We start from the raw sequence: 16,579 nt of genomic DNA, 5'->3' as shown, positions 1-16,579 counted from the left end.
AAGGCCTGAAATGACGTCAGCGTTTACTTTGAGAATGGAACGGGAGGTAGGCCTATTATTTTGTCTGGTTCACAGGCTGATTGCGTCTTGAAAACTTAACTGAAGAGAAATGTGTAAGTCTTTGGCACATTACCTTTAAACTGTTGGTATGTTTAAAATAAGAATGAAGAGTGTTATATTTCTCCTACCTCCAGCCTGTTGTAAATTGTTTTCTCAAAACCCTTTCTCTGTTTTTTTCCCATCAGATCTTTGCGGGTCGCTTCACGCAACGACGTTACTTCAATCATCACCGGGTTCCTGTGAAATAAAATGTGGATACATTCGTCTCGTTTATTTAGGTCCAATAATTAAGTCCAGCAGCTCTGCAATGAGGAGCACACCTGTTTTTATTCGTCCCATAACTGCAGCTAACTAATTAATAATAATAATAATAATAATAATAATAATCATTGATAGTCAAGAAGGGGCCGATTTAAAGGTTTTTAAAAAGAAAACCTATGCTCTGTTTGAGCTGGACTGGGTTTAATCTAAAAATAAATAAGAGAAGCTTCGGTGTTCATGGTTACAGGGGACGTTAAAGCGACGGCGTTTGCGCCTCTGACGTAAGCAGCGCGACAAACGCGAAATCCCGCGAGATTTCATTCCCCGACAATTCCAACATGGCGACGTAGAGACGTTGTTATTGTTTCGCCGCTCCCAGACGCTCATGTATTACGATTGAATCAACGCGGTTGAACTAACGGGAGCGTTTATGCGGGCATGAGTAAACCAACTGGGTATAATGTTAAGATCCACCGGCTTCTTCCGAGGGATTGACTGCCCGTTTTACGCGGAATACAGAGAAGACAAAGGCACAAAAAATGGGTGCAACAGACCGTACTGTCATTTCAGGCACAGTCGGTCGTCCTACGGAACACCAGCAGATGCTAAAAAACAAAGGGAGCTTCATTCGGCACAGAAAGGTGCTGAGTATTTCTCTATTTTACAGTTCCGCTGTGGTTGGTGGAGTCTTGCTGTAATGACGTGCTGTGAAGTGCGTGTCGGCAGGAGTTCAGTAGTGTATCGAAACAGTTATCTGTCATTACTGCTGTACCTTTTTACCATGTTCCTCGGTGTTTGATATAAACCTGTTAGGAAGACAAACATACGGATCTAGACACACATAGACCTGGATTTTTCCTTCCGTTAACAATCTACAGAATGATCCTGGACCCCAAATTCTACCATCTTTTGGAAAAGCTTCTATCATCTAACGTCTGGCTCCATAAAATCAGTCATTCTAAGAATAGGCTCAAATTAGACAGACAGCTTCGTTTTTACTTGGGGAATGGTGCCTTACTTTTCTTTTTGTGTTATTTTAGTCAGCCACTAAAGGGGTTCAACAGTTTTTAAACTCGTACTCTTAAAGAATCAGAAAAAATGAGCTGTATAAATAAACATTTTGTGACCTGTGATCAATCATGGCCATAGTGTGGTAGGACCAAATATTTTTTCCCAAATAATATTTGACACCATGCTGTGAAATACTGCTGTTTTATCAAAGTCTGTCTCATTTGCCTGTAGAACAAGGCTACGATCCCTTCAAACCAGAAGTTATAAGGCACCAAGTACAGCAGAATGGAAAGCCAGATGACTCCGGAGACCTCAGCGGTGCTCTGGAACTGGTCAACAGGGCCATTGAAGAGGTCCGCGGTGAGGTAGAGCGGGAGAAAAGAAAGCTCTCATGCATTGGAGATGAACCATATGAGCCTAGCGAGAGTACCGGTTTCTCTTCATCGGACCGTTTTAAAAGTAAAACGCCACCTTCACACTTGGCATATGACCCTGGGAGTTATCAGATGACATCAGAAGGTTACACTCCCACCCCGGGCTGCAGCAAGTATACCTTGGACTCAGACACCCCAAAGAACAGCAGTAATTCTATGGAATATGTTCCTACATTGGTGAAAAAGCCTCGGACACATGCCCACCAACTCCCCTCACCTCCCCACAGTCCAAAGTACTCGAACAGCACACCTTCCTCCAAGTGTAAATACACTGTGGATATTTCTCGGCCATCTACAGATATGGAATATGACCCGCTCTCCAACTACTCTGCAGGAATTGCATCTAAAAACAAGAGGGACAAAGATGGTGTTGTTAAGGTGGAGGGGAGCAAGACCTACAAACTGCCAGGATCAGACATTTCAGATGATGACTGCGCCGTTGTGGAGGAAAAACCACAACATCAGAGCGTAGACTCCAATAAGTACACTGTCTCGGAATCTGACGGAGAGAGCTCCGGGACAGAGTATCGACCGATATCACTTAGTAATCTGCAACAAAGAAAAGCAAACAGTGGATCACTCTGGGAAACTTTGGGAAGCAAGAGGCGAGAAAGAACAGGTAGTATGGCTGAGTCTCCGACACAGAGAAATAAAGAGGAGCTGGGAGGACACACAGATGTTCAGGAAGGTCTTAAAAGAAAGGATAGTCAAGAAAAAAAGAAGATGGCCAGTCAGAGAAGTCACGAAAAAAGTGGCAAATCAGAGAAAGTGCATAAACCTCCAAAGGACTTATGCAAAATAAGTGGTAGCAATAATGGTGGCGGTAGCAGTAAGGAAAAGCAGCTTCACGCAAAGAAGGAGAACAAGAAGGAGAACAAGAATCACGCAAAAAGAGAAGATCGCAAGAATACAGACAAGGGTGGGACGTCTGATAAAGGTCAGAGTGAAGGCAGTGACAAAAAAAGAACAGATTTTAAGATCAAAACTGTAGTAAAAGTAAAAACAGATCCTAGTAAACAAGATAAACACATGGAAAATGGAGCGAGGGAAAGTAAGAAAGCCAAGGTATCAGATAAAGAAAAGGAACTCGGCAAGAATAAAGACCGCCACCATAAGAATGGTAAACTAGATAGCAATAAAGGAGAAAAGAATGTAAAGAAAGTGAGTAAAAGCAGCAGCAGCAATAAAGGCTGTTCTACTCACAGCAAAGATAAAATGAAGCAAACTTTTAGCTCAGCAAATGGAAAAAAGCTGGTGGACAAACGGCCAAGTATGAATCTGAGCCACGCTGAACTGTTTGGGGATGAGAGTCCAGATGAGGCTGAACCATTCGAGGCGGATGAGGGAGAACCTGAGGAAATGTTGGTGAGAAAATCTGCGGACGCCTTCAGGAGGGGCCGCCTGAACAAGAGGAAAGCCTCGGAGCTGACCCCGTCGTCGTCTGATGGCGAGGCCGACCGCGTGGAGGAGGCGAGCAGGGCGAGCAGCAACACCGTCGCCGGCCTCGGCATCGACTTCTCGAGTCTCCAGGATGATCTGGACTTTGAATCAGACCCCATGGAGGAGTGTTTGCGGATATTCAATGAATCCAAAGACGTGAAGAAGGAAGACAAGGGAAGACAAGCTAAACAGGTAGAAGAGTTTTTTCCTTTATTCTGTGTAATTTCTGTAGCACCCGCTCCTACTGTGCAGTAAAGCTGAGTTTCTTTGTATGGATGAAAGCTTTCCCAGGATTCAGAGGAGGAGCGAAGCACAGAGAACACTTTAACCACTCTCTTCCCCGGTCAGAAGAAGAGAGTCTCCCATTTTGTTGCCAAAGGAGTTGTAAGTGTGTCGCTTTGCCCTATCTGAGTTTTTGCATTCCCCAAAAAGACAAGGTTTTTAGATAAGACGCAGTTTTGTTACCTAACGCACTCACTTATCTATTAAAGCTTGTTTTTGAGGATGAGTTCAGAGATTATTTCAAGTGTTTCACTTTAGCGTCTGTTCTCCTGCTGTAACCTTTAAGATTACATGCTCTCCGTCTCCTGGGCTTGAACAGAGCCTTCACTGCACGCTTGCATCTGTCTTTCCAGGATGATGCACCTTCTAAGCCTGTGTTGCAGCCATACAAGCGGCTCAGCGCCCAGGAGGTCTGCTACCAGCGCATGCACACGGCCCAGCAGCAGGCCGCTCAGCTTTCCGCTGCAGCCAAAGCTGCACAGAGCACCAACCACCCCTATTCTGGAGAGAAGAAGAGAATCGCACACCGTCCCAACCCACAAAAAACATCTCTGAAAACCAGTGAGGGCCCTCACTTCTCCTTTCATTTTCATTTCTTCATCATAGTTCTCTCTGACAATGCATTAATATCAGCTGCCCATTAGTTTTAAGTTTAATGTAGCATGTGTGCCCTCGTTGTGAAACCAGGTGCCAGTGGGGGGTCATCCTCCAGCCAGAGCCTTGTGTCTGTCAAGGCCCAGACCACTGCTGGCATCGTATCCAAGACCTCATCCACTGTCGTGCAGAAGCGAGTGGCACACACGCCCACCATGAAGGTATCGACATGCCTCCAAATGGACATTTCTGACCATTATTCTCTTGTTTTCAAAGTTAATCTTGCAATTGTTGACCTTTGCAGAGTAGCTCAATGAAGCGCCCCATCATACCCACCGAGTTTGGAGCCAAAATTCCCACCAACATCCGCCAGCGCTACCTCAACACTTTTATCGATGAATGTGTCAAATTCTGTCCATCAGAGGACGTTGCCTTCCAGACGGTACGAAACCCGGCCTGCAGAGAGGCGCGTGTGGGATTTTCATCAGCCACACCTTTTCTCTGTTTCAGGCCCTTGATGAGGAGAAGCTGGTGTATGAGCGCAGTAGCAGCAAAAACATCTACCTCAACGTAGCTGTCAACACCTTGAAGAAGCTGCGCAGCAAGAGCAGCTCCTGTCCTTCCCCCGGGACCAGTACGTTGCTCCAGCTGTGTTCCATAGAGCGATGCCATATCACACCTTGCATCAAAACACCATTTTGTATCAACAGACTTGCAAATATAACTATTACATCTCATTTTGCGCACCACAACACAGTTCAGTAACTTGAAATATTGTCCGCAGAGGAGCCAAGTTCTGTGGCCAACAGAAGGGCTCAGTCTCACGAGCAGGTTCTGGGGGGTCGTCTTGCTGCTACAACCAGCTTCACTGTTAACAGGATGGGCAAACAGCAGGAGGAAAAGATCACTGGTATGGGCAAGGTTAAGGTTTCCTTCTTTACCTGTGCGGTTTACTCCATGTTACATGTTATCAGTCTCCCTCAACATCTGTTATCAGTCTCCCTCAACATCTGCCCTCTCAGGAAATAGAAGCTGTTTAGAACTAAAAGTGTTGCATTCATGTGACCGGTGGTGTTGGGAAAAATAAAAACCCTGGTCTCATGATCTGATGCCAGGAGGAACGGGTTTATACAAAAGGTTCTTGTGATGTGTTTGGCAAATAATAACATACAATTCTGAGTTTATTTCCAGTCCTCAGTGTTCACATATAGGGCTTAATGGCCTCAGGCAGTGTGGTTGTAAGGCTGATCTTTAAGAAAAATCATGTTTTTACAAATGGCCATTTTATAATGTGCTACGAAACGCTAGTAACAACACAAGCATCACATTGAGGATCTTGGTTTTATAACCCACCAACAACTTTCAATATTTATGGATTTAGATGAAGGTTTTAAAATTGTTTCAACACTCGAGTTCATTGAGTTTGAGCTGAGGGACGGTGTGGTTGTGTTAAATGTTTGTCTTTTGTATGATGGCGATGTGCTCTCTGCCTCTCTGTAGGGGCCAGGCTGTACAGGAAACTGAAGGTTTACTTGATGACTGAGGACCAGCTCCAGGAGCACGGATATCCAAGAACCAACCCAGAGGCTTCTGGCCGAGCCATCATTTACAACCTCCCAGAGAAAAAGCCCGCTTCAGATCGTGAGGCTCCACGCAGATCCTTCTTTTCAACAGTCACCATTAATTCAAGTGTTTTATCTGTTATCTTACTCTAACCGTGTTCGTAGCCTTCAACAAAATATGCTGCCGCTGTGGTGCCGAATACAAGGTCAACGCCAACGGCAACTGTGTGCGGAAAGAGGAATGTAGCTTTCACTGGGGACAGCTGCGTAGACAAAAAGGTCTGGTTCCTGTAACGATCCTGTCATGATTAAATCCCATGTGGTCGTCTTCATCACCTCATCTTCTCCCTGTCCCTGTCCGATAGTTGCTGGAGGTTGGGAAACAAGTTACAGGTGCTGTGCTGCAGCTGTAGGAGCACCTGGGTGCCAAGTGTCCAAGGTGCTGCACCTCCCGAGTCTGTTAAATGACATCCGTAGTTGGTCGGTGTAGCGTCCTTTAATGATTCTGATAAAATGCACCATTCGCCCACAGCAACACGTTCAGGACGGACGTAAAGAGTCGTTAGAAGGATACGTCACAACGTTCAGCAAAGATCTCCCACCGGATGGAAACGCAGGGGTCTTTGCTCTGGACTGTGAGATGGTGAGTTGGGATTTAAAGCTCTGCTCATGTTCACGTTAGCTGTACGGTGATACCGCTGTTGTGTGATTTGTGGGGTCTTTTCTCTGTCCAGTGTTACACGAAGCAAGGCCTGGAACTGACAAGGGTGACGGTCATCGACTCTGAGATGAAAGTCATCTACGACACGTTCGTCAAGCCTGAGAGCAAAGTGGTGGATTACAACACGCGGTGAGTTTGCAGCTCTGCGCGGTCGGTCGGAAGCTGACGTAAAGCTGCCTCTTGGTTTCATGTGCAAGTGGAAGGAAGTAGGAAGTTCTAGTAATTCTGTCAGAGAACTACATTAATCAACGACCTTGATGCAATTCTGTCTACTCTTTAAGTGTGTGTGTGTGTGGGGGGGGGGGGGGGGCATTCACTTGATCACAAGTTATGATATGGAATATTTCCATCTGTATGTTACAGATTCTCCGGTGTGACTGAGGAGGATTTGGAAAATACCACCATCAGTCTGCGAGACGTCCAGGCTGTGCTGCTGAGCCTGTTCAGTGCTGAGTCCATCCTCATTGGTCACAGTCTGGAGAGCGACCTGCTCGCCCTGAAGGTGACCCGGGAACAAACAAACCTTCTGTTCCGTTTATACTGTTCAGTGAATCAATGCAGTCAAAGCCTGTTGACATAATCTCCGCGTCTCTCTTGTGCCACTAGCTGATCCACAGTTCGGTTGTAGACACGTCCATCGTGTTTCCTCACCGACTCGGGCTCCCCTACAAACGTGCCTTAAGGAATCTGATGGCGGACCACCTGAAACGCATTATCCAAGACAACGGTGAGAAAACGTCACAGAGCTTCAGCAGTGTTATAAACACTCATTTAGGGCCCTTCTGTTGAGAAGTAGTTTAGTAATCTGAGATGGAATACTGTAAGGGGCCAAAAAGAGAGATATGTAGGAATTTAATGTCTGATGATGTTCATTTCACGTGGACAGTTAAATTTGTTTTATGAGGTTGCACTACGCCGTGTCGCCTGTAGGTGGCACTCAAGATCATTGAGTGCAGTTGCAAATTGAATGCCTGATAACGACACGTGCGTGTTTCCTGGTTCCTGGTTCCTTGTGTGTTTTTCCGTTCAATTTTGGGTTTTTTTTTCTCGTTTTTGTTGTTATTACAAAATAACTATGTATGTGTACATTTCCAGTTGAAGGTCACGACTCCAGCGAAGATGCATCTGCCTGCATGGAGTTAATGGTTTGGAAGATCAAGGAGGACGCAAAGGTCAAAAGATGACCTCTGAGCCTTCTGCTCAGCTTCCTTTGGCTGATCAGGAATCCACCTGCTTTTCAGAATTGCAGGTCAATGCATTACTAGGAAACGAGGAAACGACTTTATTTTTTTTTTTACCAGATGGGGCCTGAATCTTTGTTATTGTTCCTTGACTGAATGAGTTGCCAATCCTTTCAAAGCAATAGGAGCCCAGAATAACAGTGTTTTCTTTTGTTTAGTCATATTTCTGTTGTTTAAAATAAATATTTCTGTGTATAAGAGGATTGTCTTCAATGACATCAAATAAAGAATAGAACCTTTCTATAGAAGTACAGCATAGGTTGGCAGGCTATTGTCTGCTGAACAGCAAGAACTAATGTGATTTTTCTTGCCAGGCTGAAATTTTGGCCTAAATTGCACTATAGAAATGCTCTTATTGTATAGGGCCCAAGTCTGAGTACCTCATCCATGTTTTAAACCTTCTTATGAGCAACATACTTGGTTACACTTCAGTGCATTGATGTCTTGGTCTGTTTAAAAACTGAATGCACTTTTTTGTTTTCTTTTTTCACCAATTTTTGTGTCACTGACGCTCTGTGGTGTGGTTCTTATTGCATTATTGGTTAAATCTGAAACCTGAATTATACTTGATAACATCAAATACACTTACCATGACGATATCGGTATAGTTTGTCTGACTTCGGTTATTTTATATTTCAGAGGAAATGCTCAACAGGAATGTTGAACAACACCTGGTTTATTGAATAAAGACTATAATTGTTTAATAAATTCAAGCTAACCTCTGCTGTTTTATGTTAAAAATTACTAAAAAGATACTCAGATGCTGTAAATACGCTGTAAGCAAATTCCTTTGTGTTTGTTCATTTTCGGTTGTTAACCATTTTCTATTAAAAAGTCTAAGTTATAAAGAAGTTGTTTGTCTTTCCAGTCAAATAAATGAAGACACTTTTACTAGTATAACATTCAATTTTTAACATTGAATTTCATGTTGGCAGATATATTGTGCAAGTGCGTAAAACTTTATGGTGTATTTGTTAGACTTGGCTTCGGTATATATGTAAACACTAAGTTAAACTTGGTGTTTGTTTTCAACGTGGTGTAAAAATTGCTGTAATATATGAAGTTCAGTCGGATCACTATGCTCATAGGTTCAGGCGTGGGTATTGTAGTCCGTAAAATGTTTGGTATCATTCGATACATTAGCTTCTCCCCTTTCATAAAACTACAAACATGGCCGCAGGCGCGGTTGGATTGGCAAAAGACGAAGGCGTTTATTTCTTCTTTTTCTAGCTGAAAATTATTTCTAAACATTGACGTTACTACTTCATTCTGAACGCCAGAGTATCTAATTTAAGCAATAGTTTAAATAAATGTCATCGTCCTGTTATATTATCTTTATCTATATTGTAGCGGATGGTTATTCGTGTAATTATTTCAACACATCTCCGGGCCGATCTGTATTAATACACAATTTAAATTATGTAACGTACTATTGCAACTAAAGGCAAATAAATGTTCCATACCATGTTTTTACAACCGTACTAAAAGATTCACTGAGGAATATTTAGTGACATAATGGTGAGAGCATACCTGGCACAAACTGAAAGTTGTCCTCAAACCTTTTCTTTATTACGATTGTCGGAGAAAGGATGTCAGGAAAGGATTTTTTTTTTTATTACAAATTTAAAAGCCCTGCAACTGCAACACCTTTAAAATGTGGACGGTTAACATACTTGATGGCAGTGCTTCCTCTTCATAACAACATGGCAACTCACCTTATTGCTTCACTTTATTAATGAGACAAGTCCTCAGTGGAAAAGTCACTCATAAACACACACAAGCTGATTAATTAACTCCAGCCGCATTGTTAGAGGCTCTAAGGTTAGAAAGCTGTGGCCCTGAGTGTGTGCACATTTAGACCTTGATCCATTCTTGAATTCTGAGAATTAAATCCACGATACCCAAACACACACACATCACCTCATGGCTCATCTGTGCTGAGGTGTGGAAGAACTTCTTCCTTTAATAAAACTGTAAATGAGGAGATGTTACAGTAACATCCCTTCTTGGTGCCGTCTTCATCTGCTTCACAAATAGTTTCTGACAGTGTGACAGCGTTTTCTCTCGCCGCTGAGCCGGGCCCCTCGCAGTCAGATCGTCCCTGTAACAGCAGGTGCAGCGGCTGTAATTCACCACTTCAGCAGATGTGTAAAATGGGGGGGAAATGGAAGAGAAATGCTAAACAGAGAGGCCCGTCTTTTCTTTGTTGTGTTTGCTTGCTAAGCTCCTCTCGTCACATGTCAGTATGCATTTCCCCGGGCCGATCCACAGGCCCCAGCTATTAAGCGAGCCAGTTAGATGGGATCAATACCTACACAATGTTCCAGTGACAGGCAGGGGGGCTTCTGAGAGTTTATCGAGTGTTGTAGAGATTTTGAACATGTGGAGCAAAGCTGCTTAGAGGGGTCGTCTTCATTATCAAATTCGATCAGCGCCTCCCTTTCTCTGTCCCCCCTCCGTGATCACCTTTGACAAGTGGGGTTCAGGGGGGAGAAGCTTGAGGGCCGGGGCTCTCCAACTCGCCCCATGCTGAGAGATGAAGAGCTGCAGCAGAAGCAGTTTAACACAATTAACATTAACTGATTGGATAATCCACAGGAAACTATAATGTAAATAACCCAGGATGCTCCGCCATAACAGTCAGTCAGCTGTGATCATTTATTTATGTTATTACATTTTTGTAATGGCTTTTTCTCCATCTAGTTCAATAAAGGTTGGCTAAATTTTTGTTTATGTTTACAATTTAAACAGTAAAATTGAAGTTTTGATGGTCTAGGAATGCATGAAAATACAAAAGAGGGACGACGACCCATTAAAATGGATATGGACTATATGGAATCCGTCCTGCTGGTACATCCCTCCTCAGTTTGGATGAAACTCACGTGGAAGTGGACCATAATCGTCATCGCCTGACCTTCAGAGACAGCCTAGGTCTGTTTTGAAACCCCTCCAAACCAAAGTCCAGCCCACTTGGGGAGCCCGTGACCCCGGGGGCACCCACAGCTGCCCGTGGCTTCAGTCTATAGCACCATTGCTCAATTAGGAGCCTCAATCCCTCTTCATTGATCTGCTGCTACAGAGATCATGAGAGAATAATTGGAAGGTGATCAATTATTAGACTGTAGTTAATTTTTTCTCAATTTCATGATCCTCAATGATCCTCTGGTTGAGGCTCGGCTTAGAGCCGGCATGTGTGCGTTTGAGATTCTGTGTGTACTCGGCCTGTTTGCAGCCAGGTCAGTGTCATTCTAAACCCTGGGTGTGTCATAGCCAGTGTCAGGTCTCACAGCAGGATGCTGACACTCAGAGGGGCTTAAGACGAGCGACTGACCCACCGCCTGCTCCCCCTGCTCTCCCCCAGGTCAAAGGCCAACCGGTCCCATCGATTTCCAGATGAAGAAGTCCCAGCCTGCTAACCCTTTTTTGGCCCACATGCTCCTGGACTGTCGTCTCAGGCCCCCAGAAAGGCCCCTCAATCGGGTTTTGCATGCCGATCGATCCAGTTGGTGTCTGAGGGGCACCGTCCTTTGAGATAACTGACAACTACAAAGGTCCCCTCCTGACAGGCCCTTGTCAATACAAATTTCCACTATTGATAAGTAATTAAAGAACGCGTGGACATAAGGGGAGTTTGCTCTCTGAAGCATCTGTTAAACAGGAGACATTAACAAAAACGTCGCACTGACAAAAGGAGAAGACAATGACGGCAAAAAAGAAGATTAAGTGCTCCCCCTCACCACCTCCGCCACCACCTCCGTTCCCCCCACCGTCACTCGCTCCAACCAACGCCCAAGTTGATCTGAGGGGAGTCCAAAAGAAACAAAATGTTTTGTCACACTTTTTTTGGGGGGGGGGGTTGCTTGTTGTCCTTTGTATAAACTAAGAAAGGTCGTCGGTGACTTTTACTGCAACAATATTCAACACCCAACATTTTTAACATGGGCCCAGTCGGACTGAACCTGACATTTAGCATCTCTTGGCTTCCACACGTGCGCCCACCTCACCCTCGTGAGCTGTATGGCTCTCCTGCATGCATGACACACATGCGTTGACACTAAGACGGCGTTTTTAATCACATAAAAGAGTGATTTTTCTAACTGCGGGCGTCATTTTCTTATCAGCAGAGCAGTGAGGTCCCAGTAATTTCCTCCACTTCACGGCACACTTATTAAACCCGCAGGAGTTCCCACCTGCTCACTGCTGAGATGGATGTCAGCAAAATGACTTTGCCTTTTGTCTTTCATTCACTGTAATCCATGCATGTGCAAGTGGATCCCTTAAAAGTAGGATAACTCTTTTTAAGCGGGTTTAAACACTACAGGAGGGACTCAAATCCGGTAACTTCTCATTTACCTCTGCACCTTTAATGTCTTGAATACAAAACACATCCTGCCGATTAGAGCTGCGGCGGTGCCTGTTTCTGACTGAACTCACTCTGGCTTCAGGACAAATGCCAGTGGGACGTGAGTGTGTTTAGAGGTCAGAGTGGGAAATCTGACGATGCCCGACGAGGTCGCCTCCCATTTGGACTGAACCCCGCTCATCTCGAAGGGTAGGGGTGAGCCCAGCGTGGCCTGCAGAAGGGGAAATGATCCGGGAGGGGCGGTGGTGGTGTGTGAGTCAGTGGTGGTGGCTTTGGGATGGGGAGGGTCACACACAACCACACTCTTTGTGTGCCTCTAATCCCCCCAGCCAACACAGCTTTGGCCAGGTTTCATCATGAAAGTGCCATGAAATAACTACTTTTTTTCTCTCCTCACAGTAAATCTCCCCTAATCCTGCAGGCTGCAGAGACAAAGGCCTCTGGGACCTAATCCTGGAGCTTTTAGTGGAGCTGAGGGGCTGGCCGACAGAGCCTCTTCTAAATGACTTATTTCTATTGGACACTAATATAGCTTGACAGCCAAGAACAGCCAAAAAAAAAGGGGAAGGGGGGGGACGACGACAAACATTTTCACATATCTTGGAAGTCTGAGCAGTTAATGGAGGACCAAAGCGAGCATCGTTATGTGTGTGTAGAGTGATCATTTATCAGCGTGGGGACATTTTCCAAATAATCAGGCCTTTTTTTGTAGGTTGGCTGGGTGGAGGAATGTGGGTCTACCTGTAGCTGCTGCTGGTTGTGAGGTGATGAGGTGTAACCCTGTAGCAGGACAGCGCAACAAGTTGTGCTCAAAATGAACCATCCCAAAATAACTGATAAAAGTCTTAGTGCCTCGAGAACTGATATTTATTTCTCCTTTATTTTATCAGGAAGGTCTGTTGAGAACGGCTTCTCTTTTCCAATCATGACCTCTTGCTGGGTCACAATGATTCATTCCTTTATGAATGTTTATCTACTCTTCCAAAGATTATTATTATTTACACTTTCTTTTTAAGCATCTGCAGGAAGAGGATTTAAAAACTGTGAAATCCAAAGTATAAATTTTCCTCTGGTTTCAGTAGATTAAGGATATTCTTTACATTGAATTAGGTGTGTTTATATACTAGTTTTAAACTGTAGCATGTAATATTTAAACATGCAAAGCTTTCAGATTTTTAATGTGGCTGGAAATGTCTAAAGCAAGTACAGCACAACGGTACGCAGTAAAATGAATGTAGGAAAGCTGTCAAACTGGTAAAATGTGCACTAAAACATTAAATTAAGACACCATCTAAACCTGTATCAAACCACTATCTGCAGATATGATTTATCTTTAATAGTTATGTCTTGTCTGTAAAATGTAACTGTGCGATTTTATAACCTTGTTAGTTTGTTCAGTCATATTTTTTATTTACTAAACCGAATGGTTTAATTATCTGATTTAGTAAAAAAAAATAAAAAAAATAGTTTAATAAATTACTTACTTAGCACAGAAAGTACTTTATTAAAATTCCAGGAGGCTCATAAACGGAATCATGGCAAAAAAAATGCGCCCGAGCAACATTCTGGTGATGTTTTTTCCTTTCATTTCCTGGGAAGGCCTCTAATTTAGCTCCCCTGGATCTTAAAGAAATGGTCCGCATTGAGCAGCGCTCAGATTAACTTCACATGGTGACAGTTTATAGGCAAAATATGGCGCCTGTTAGCAAAACAAACCCTTGGAGACCCCCCCTCCGACTAGAGACTGTCAAAGGCAGCGGTCTGGGAGAAAGAGGAGTGTGAAGGAGAGCACAATCAAAGGCTGTTATTTTAATCTGTCCTGCCTCGGAGATTAACCGGCCACATTGTTTTAATTGTTTTAACGGGAGGGAATGAAATGCTCGCTTATAGGGGGATCCTTGGCACAAATCTCTCAAGTTCAATAGTTTCAAAAACTTCAGCCCCTTGCAACCCCCCTCTCTTCCCTCATCCCACCTAATCCCGGCTAATACCTTTCATTCTATTGGCTAATGGCTGGGGGGGAGCCTGGGTAAATGCTTCTTAAATAATCGTGGGTGAGAATGGTTCCTCAGAATCAGACCTGTGCCACGCCGAGGACAGCTGCGCTGGGAGGATATAAGGCGCAATCCGGACGAGTGCGCGCAGGACTAGAACCCAGCACGTTCGGCCTTTGTGCGTAAAAGCGCACCTGGCGGTTGCGCGTCGGCACAGGTAGACAGACAAGGACACTGACAACACGGCGTTTGGATAAAAACGTTTTGGGGTGCAAAAAAAATCACGGAAAGGAGACAAAGTGAGTTCTTAAATTATTATTATTGAAAGAAAATATATATCTTTACTATCGTGTTTTCAAATACAGATTCCCCCCCCAAATTTACGTAATTATGTTCTCCAGAAAACATCTCGTAAAACCAGGTAGTTTTTAATTGATTGAAGGAATGAATGGTTAAATGATTTTCGCACTTTTAGAGCCCGCAGCTGTAACTGTAATTGCTATTTTGTATCATCTGGTTGCGTCTCCTTTCGCGTCCGCTGACGGTTGGTGTTTTTTCTTCAGTTTCAGTATGAACTCCTTAAATTTTTGCGCTCCATCGGCCACAGCTGTGTATCCCCTCCACGGTGTCAGCTCCATGCTGTTGGACCTGCACCAGCAGATGGCGGAGCAGTACCACGTTTACTCTGCAGGCAGCCCCGCGGCGCACAGCCTGTCTGTGGCGGAGAGGCTGGCAGGTAGATCCACGCTGCAGGAACCACGAAAAGGCTCAGCAGCTGACGAGGAATCGCCCCCTCGCTCCTTAAATGAACAGACTGTCATTCATTCCGCTTTGGCTTTCATGAAATTCCTATTTTCAACCGCCTTCCTTTTGATGTTTTCGGTTGTTTCAATGAAATAGGAAATCCATCCCTTTTTGAGCAACAAATACCTTCAGATATATTTGTATCCGTTAAAAAGGCTTTGTTAGAGCCAAGAATTCAAGAAGTTTGAATTTTTGTGAAACCAGAAAGAGAAATGCAACAAATTGGATCATGGATGCAGAAAAGCTTTGCAGAATCTGCCTGAATCAAAGAAGAACACTTAGATTCTGACTGTACGGACAGAATATTGTTTCTTGTTTTATTAAAAAGCTCTTTCATGTTTACTCAGACCTGCATCTGCTGCATTTCTATGAAGCCTTGGGCAAATTTTATTCACTAAAAAACTGTGGAAATTTATAAATGTGTCATTTTGAAATGAATTTGCAAAAACGACAAGCTCTCCTATGAATTTATAGCTGAAGGAAATCGAGCTAAACCCCAAAGCGGTCTTAATCCCAACGCATCTTCCACCCCAAAACTGCAGCACCACGCTGGAGAGAATTCCCCACCCGGCTATTTTGGTGATGACGCTGTTTGTGTTTCCTGCCAGAGCTTATTTTGGAGGCTCGGTATGGCAACCAGCAGAAGCAGCGCCGCAGCCGCACCGCCTTCACCGTGTCCCAGCTGCAGGCGCTGGAGAAAGCCTTCCAGCAAACCCAGTACCCAGATGTCAACATGAGAGAGAGGCTGGCGTTCTCCATTAACCTGCCTGAAGCTCGCATACAGGTGAGACGCCATCCCTTTGTGGTTAAAATGTTAGCGGGGAAATGTTCCAGGAAACTGTGTATACATTAATAATATAAAATGAAAGCCTAACAAGCATGAGAACAATGTACATCATTTTACTTTTAAGTGAATCTGAATAATCTGGGGTGTCAGTCTATTGTTCTAATAATGCACCTTTTACTGTCAAAGTGTGTGTCGTTGCACTGCGTTGTTGTTGTCTGTAGATTCTGGATATTATGATGCGCCTTGACTTCACATCCAGGTGTGGTTCAAGAACAGGAGGGCAAAGTTTCGTAAAGGTCAGAGATGCTCGCCGCTCTCCAGAGACCAGGGCGCGGAGGACGTAAGCAGTAAAACAGGACCAGAGGAAGTCAGGCCGGAAGAGGCGCCAGCGCACAAGGACAGCAAGATCCTTCGTCCTCCTCCTCCCCCGACGCCTCCTCACGTGGACAAATCTCCAGACGCTTGCCCGTCTTCAGACTGTGACGCTTCACAGTACGCGCGACGACTTCGCTCCCCTACGAATTTCACCTTTGTGTCAGGGGAGCGCTTCAGCCACCCCCCTCACCAGCCGGTTGTGGGAGTGCTGTCGAGCGATCTCAACCTCCCCCCAGTCTTCTGGCCCATCATACAGCAGCATAGCTCCGTCGTGGGAGTTCATCCATTGTCGCTCACAAAAAACTGCAGTCTTTCCCTTCAGACAGCGTATCCCAGTAAAGCTGCTCACCCTTACCGGGGGCTCTAACGGGAAACCCTTCTCCCCAGACTCTGAAGACTCTAAACTTTCATTTCATTGAGGTCATTGATTTATCGACATCTGTAGATTAATTTTAGAGCGGTTTGCCTGAAGGGTTTTGTTTCAGAATAAGAAGCGCTGTGTCACATTCAGAGACACTTTTGACCCCAGTGCTAATTAGCCGGCGGGGGCCCTTCGAGGCACGTTCCCAACTGTAGCAAGAGACTGCAGCATAAAAATATGAAAGAAATTAAATGCATTTCACTTGTCTCTTGGTATTTTGCTCTTCTTT

The 16,579-nt window shown here is 44.5% G+C and overlaps 2 protein-coding genes across 2 annotated transcripts; both read left to right on the top strand.

Annotated features, from left to right (window-relative positions):
* Positions 1–498: 498 nt before the first annotated feature.
* Positions 499–8,457, top strand: rexo1 (REX1, RNA exonuclease 1 homolog). The gene is made up of 16 exons (XM_029827652.1): positions 499–962; positions 1,564–3,398; positions 3,489–3,590; positions 3,842–4,049; positions 4,176–4,303; positions 4,387–4,524; positions 4,593–4,716; positions 4,867–4,992; positions 5,583–5,723; positions 5,810–5,923; positions 6,010–6,083; positions 6,177–6,287; positions 6,379–6,494; positions 6,729–6,867; positions 6,972–7,092; positions 7,461–8,457. The coding sequence occupies exons 1-16, from the start codon at positions 782–784 to the stop codon at positions 7,547–7,549; spliced, it is 3,747 nt and encodes a 1,248-aa protein (XP_029683512.1). The 5' UTR covers positions 499–781; the 3' UTR covers positions 7,550–8,457.
* Positions 8,458–14,039: 5,582 nt separating this feature from the next.
* On the top strand, positions 14,040–16,573 carry dmbx2 (diencephalon/mesencephalon homeobox 2). The gene is made up of 4 exons (XM_003978069.2): positions 14,040–14,262; positions 14,527–14,699; positions 15,376–15,551; positions 15,814–16,573. Exons 2-4 carry the CDS (start codon positions 14,534–14,536, stop codon positions 16,294–16,296), a joined length of 825 nt encoding a protein of 274 aa, XP_003978118.2. The 5' UTR covers positions 14,040–14,262; positions 14,527–14,533; the 3' UTR covers positions 16,297–16,573.
* The last annotated feature ends 6 nt before the right edge of the window (positions 16,574–16,579 follow it).

This window comes from Takifugu rubripes, chromosome 20 (assembly GCF_901000725.2).
Source record: "Takifugu rubripes chromosome 20, fTakRub1.2, whole genome shotgun sequence".
NCBI lineage: Eukaryota > Metazoa > Chordata > Actinopteri > Tetraodontiformes > Tetraodontidae > Takifugu > Takifugu rubripes.
The sequence above is the reverse complement of the archived record's forward strand: the minus strand, read 5'-3'. Positions and strand labels throughout refer to the sequence as shown.